The 3,793-nt window shown below is 39.1% G+C and overlaps 1 protein-coding gene across 2 annotated transcripts; it reads left to right on the forward strand.

The window, feature by feature from the left end:
* LOC121257151 (abscisic acid receptor PYL3-like) lies at window positions 1–2,818 on the forward strand. Of its 2 annotated transcripts, XM_041158054.1 has the most exons (4): window positions 11–247; window positions 344–446; window positions 1,544–1,759; window positions 2,169–2,818. In XM_041158054.1, exons 1-4 carry the CDS (start codon window positions 234–236, stop codon window positions 2,385–2,387), a joined length of 552 nt encoding a protein of 183 aa, XP_041013988.1. In that variant the 5' UTR covers window positions 11–233; the 3' UTR covers window positions 2,388–2,818. The 2 variants fall into 2 exon arrangements, with proteins under 2 accessions (XP_041013987.1, XP_041013988.1); XM_041158053.1 differs by having other exon boundaries at window positions 1–446.
* Window positions 2,819–3,793: the final 975 nt, after the last annotated feature.

Consider the following 3,793-nt stretch of genomic DNA (forward strand, 5'->3'; position numbering starts at 1 on the left):
ATAACATTACTTTACGCTCCCCTTGATTGATAATAGGAAGGCTTGAGCCCGCAGGTCTGCAATGGCGGTGTGATTCTCATTAACGCTCTTCCTCCTCCTCCTCCTCCTCCTCCCCCCTCATCTTCCTCTTCTTCTTCTTTTCTAGATATTTCTCTCAGGAGCTCTTATTGGAGACCCTCTTATGCCGGCTATCGGAGCTCTGTTTCCCGGCCAGACGAGTCAATCTTTGTGAGATGTTGATTTTTAAGTGAGAAAAGCTAAGAGCGTTTGGTTTGGTTAAATATTTGTGTAAATCAATCAAGATGAATGGGAAATTTAACGGGATTGGAAATGGCGAATTCAGCGGCGTGGAGTGCGAATTCATACGGAGGTTCCATCGCCACCAGCCCGGCGAGAATCAGTGTAGCTCCGCACTTGTGAAGCGCATCAAAGCCCCAGTTCACCTCGTAAACTCTCTCTGTCTCTGTATCTCTCGACGTGTATATATGCATGTCTATGTCTTACATCGATATACACGTATAGCCGTCTAGGTGCACATCTATGAGTATGTGTCTGTTTAGGTTGGCGGAGGCATTGGAGGGTCAGTTCCGTGAAGAATTTGGGGGATCGGTGTTTGAATATGTTATTGTTGGTATTCCTTGGGGGTTTTCTTGGTAATTCGTCTAATGTTTGACCGAAAGTTTTTATAGTGGTTGTTCTTGATCTGCGATATATATCGTTTGCGCTTCTTGATATTTATACCTGAATTTGACGATCATTTATACTCTTTTCTTTTTTCAATTTATACTCTCTCCTTCTGTGTATGTTTGGTTGCTGAGAAAATTGAGGGGAGCGTTTTCAAGTTTCTGAGAGATTGCGAACTTTAAAACTTAGGAACTAGAAATCTTCGTAAAGGTGTAATTTTTTTAGCTCTGCTGAATTTCGAAACTAATTACTATGGCTACATTGCTTTAATTCAAGTTTTTGGTTTTCTTGGGTTCTACAAAGTGAAACTTCGACTTTTCGAAAATCTGAATTTCATTTCTTGAAATTGTTTCCTATACCTAGACGTGCCAGTAATTGGTATCTTTGTAATATCTTGGTTTTCTGGGTTTTGTAACTTGAACATCCTTTGGTTCTGATTTGCTGCAATGGTATCTATGGTAGTTTTTGCGGAAGGTTCTTTTGGTTGCCAAGGAAAGATATTTGACTAAGTTAGATTCTGCATTTAACGTTAAGAAATGTTTGCATGACGCTCTATTTTTTAGTCTTAAAATATCTTATGCTTTCTCTCCAACTGAATACTGGGTTAACGTGCGTTTGATTTACTTATAAAAAAAAAAACGCATTAAAGGGGATATAAATAAATTCGCCTTACCCTGACTGCTTAAGATGAGTATACATCAAAGGGGATATTGATAACGATAGGTTTTTTGGAAGGAGAATGGAGTTTTGTTCATTGAGAAGTTTAGAGCTTGAATACTATCTTTTTTGGAAACGTGATTGTTGGAATGTTGTATTTGAGCGCGCCTTTTAATTTTTGATGTTTGATATATTCCACCAGGTTTGGTCTTTGGTGAGGAGATTCGATCAACCACAGAAATACAAGCCATTTATCAGTAGGTGCATTGTGAAGGGGAACCTTGAGATTGGGAGTCTCAGAGAAGTGGATGTTAAGTCTGGGCTTCCTGCAACTACAAGTACAGAAAGACTGGAACTTCTTGATGATGATGAGCATATACTCAGCATCAAGATAATTGGAGGGGATCACAGACTTAGGGTATTAAATCTCTTAATTTTCTTATTTAACTCTTTATTCACTTGCCAAAAAGAAGGCTCTAGAGCAAATATGGACTCATATCATACAAATCAAGCTCTGGTGCTCGTATGTTGCTTATAAGTTTAAATGATGAGTTGAGAAAATTTTAAATCAATTGATTAGTTTTAAAAAGTGAGCGGTTGGAAAAAGTTGTAATTATACAAATTTCAATAGAGTTCTGCTGATATGAATCAATCACAGCTCCACGGGCTAAGTTTGAGGATTCTTCATGGAGGGCTATTATGACCTAGGATCTTAGTAGGATAAGTTAGATCCAGTTTGCTGTCTAGCTTGATATTTTAGTTATGTTATCATGCATAAGCCTAAAAGAGCCCCAACCTGTTTCTTTTTTATTCTTTGGCTATTTCAGAACTACTCGTCCATTATTTCCCTCCATCCGGAGATCATTGATGGAAGACCAGGGACTCTTGTGATTGAGTCGTTTGTTGTGGATGTGCCTGAAGGGAACACAAAGGACGAGACATGCTACTTTGTGCAGGCCTTGATCAAGTGCAATCTGAAATCACTTGCTGATGTGTCAGAGCGGCTTGCAGTGCAGGATCAAACTGAACCCATTGATCGGATCTGAGAGTTGGGGTTGAGGATGTGGTAGAAGCTTGGACTGCCATGGATGAAGATTCCATGGCTTTCATTTCTTGGAAGCTTTGGAGACAGACTGGCAATAGTACTAGTTCCAACTTCAAATACATACGTGCACATTTTCCTCGTCTTTGTTATGTTATTTGAATTGCTTCCAGAATTATATTCTGGATTTCTCATCTTTACTAGGTCAAGATCCACAGCATTTTTAACGGTTTCTAAAACTGTTCATGAATGGAAAAGGCTATAAAAGTAAACAAATTGAGGAAAAAAGCTAGTGTTTTCTTTCTCACTGTTTTCCCAGGTCGTGTTCAGTGGTTGTATGCTTTTGTGGTTGTACATATGTGCCAGAAAGAGGTGATTTTTGTATATTTGGCTATAAGCTGTACTAATTGTAGTTTCAAATTGCATTTAATGAAATTCTGGCGAAAACTAGGAGTGACTCAAAGTAGAGTTTCTTGTAATTTCTATTTATATAATAATATATTTTTTTCTGAGCCTGTAATTGCTATTTATCTGTATCTAAGTTCCTGTTTTTCATGTTAGAAAAAAATGGTTGGGAGAGTAAGGCATCTGATCTTGAAATGGTAAAACAGCAGGAAATATGTTTTGTAGGTAAAGGTGTTGATATGAGGTTTGCAGCTTTCGACATTGTTATGCAAGTCTGGTTATCCAGTCGGGAATGGAGATTTGTTCTGTCGAAGTTCAAGGCTTAAAACTAAATATTTCATACCTCTTGCATCAGTCATCGGTTCGGGATTCTCAACAGTGGCTACAAGAAACAAAGGAATGGTTAATGGGCAGTTCAAATGATTCGGAACATCAAATTAAGGTGTTGGAAAGGCTGATTCTGAGGAGAGCTTCTCAACCATTCCACCCTGATGTCGATGCTATACTAAAAAGGTGGTGAGTCTATTAAGAATGCACCATGCTTAAAAATTAAGGTGTTGGAAAGGCTGATTCTGAGGAGAGCTTTTCAACCATTCCACCCTGATGTCGATGCTATACTAAAAAGGTGGTGAGTCTATTAAGAATGCACCATGCTTAAAAGATCATTCTCACGAGTACAATAAAAGATGGGTATAGGTTCCCTAGTAAGAGATTTAGAAGGAGAGGTCTTAGCTGCAATGAGTGTTCCAATCAAAAACATCATAGACCCCACGGTGGCAGAAGGACTCTGGATTTCTGCAAGATGATAGCAAGCTTTAACTTGGTCCTGGAGGGGGATTCTCTACAGGTTGTGGAAGCTGTTCGATGGGGAGATGAAGTAGTCAATACAGTATCTAAGAAGACAAGCAGATGAGGCTGCACATAGGCTGGCGAAAAAGGCTCTGGCTCTGGAGGCAGAGCTCATATGGATGGAGGGCTATCAGAGTGATATAGTTGAAGTTGTCA

This window comes from Juglans microcarpa x Juglans regia, chromosome 3S (assembly GCF_004785595.1).
Source record: "Juglans microcarpa x Juglans regia isolate MS1-56 chromosome 3S, Jm3101_v1.0, whole genome shotgun sequence".
Taxonomy (NCBI): domain Eukaryota; kingdom Viridiplantae; phylum Streptophyta; class Magnoliopsida; order Fagales; family Juglandaceae; genus Juglans; species Juglans microcarpa x Juglans regia.

Bases quoted from the DNA above. Each gene is read 5' to 3' on its own strand.
- LOC121257151 (XM_041158053.1), top strand. From the start codon at position 303: ATGAATGGGAAATTTAACGGGATTGGAAATGGCGAATTCAGCGGCGTG. The intron at 447-1,543 runs GTAAACTCTCTC...ATATTCCACCAG, and splicing joins TCAAAGCCCCAGTTCACCTC to GTTTGGTCTTTGGTGAGGAG. The intron at 1,760-2,168 runs GTATTAAATCTC...TGGCTATTTCAG, and splicing joins GAGGGGATCACAGACTTAGG to AACTACTCGTCCATTATTTC.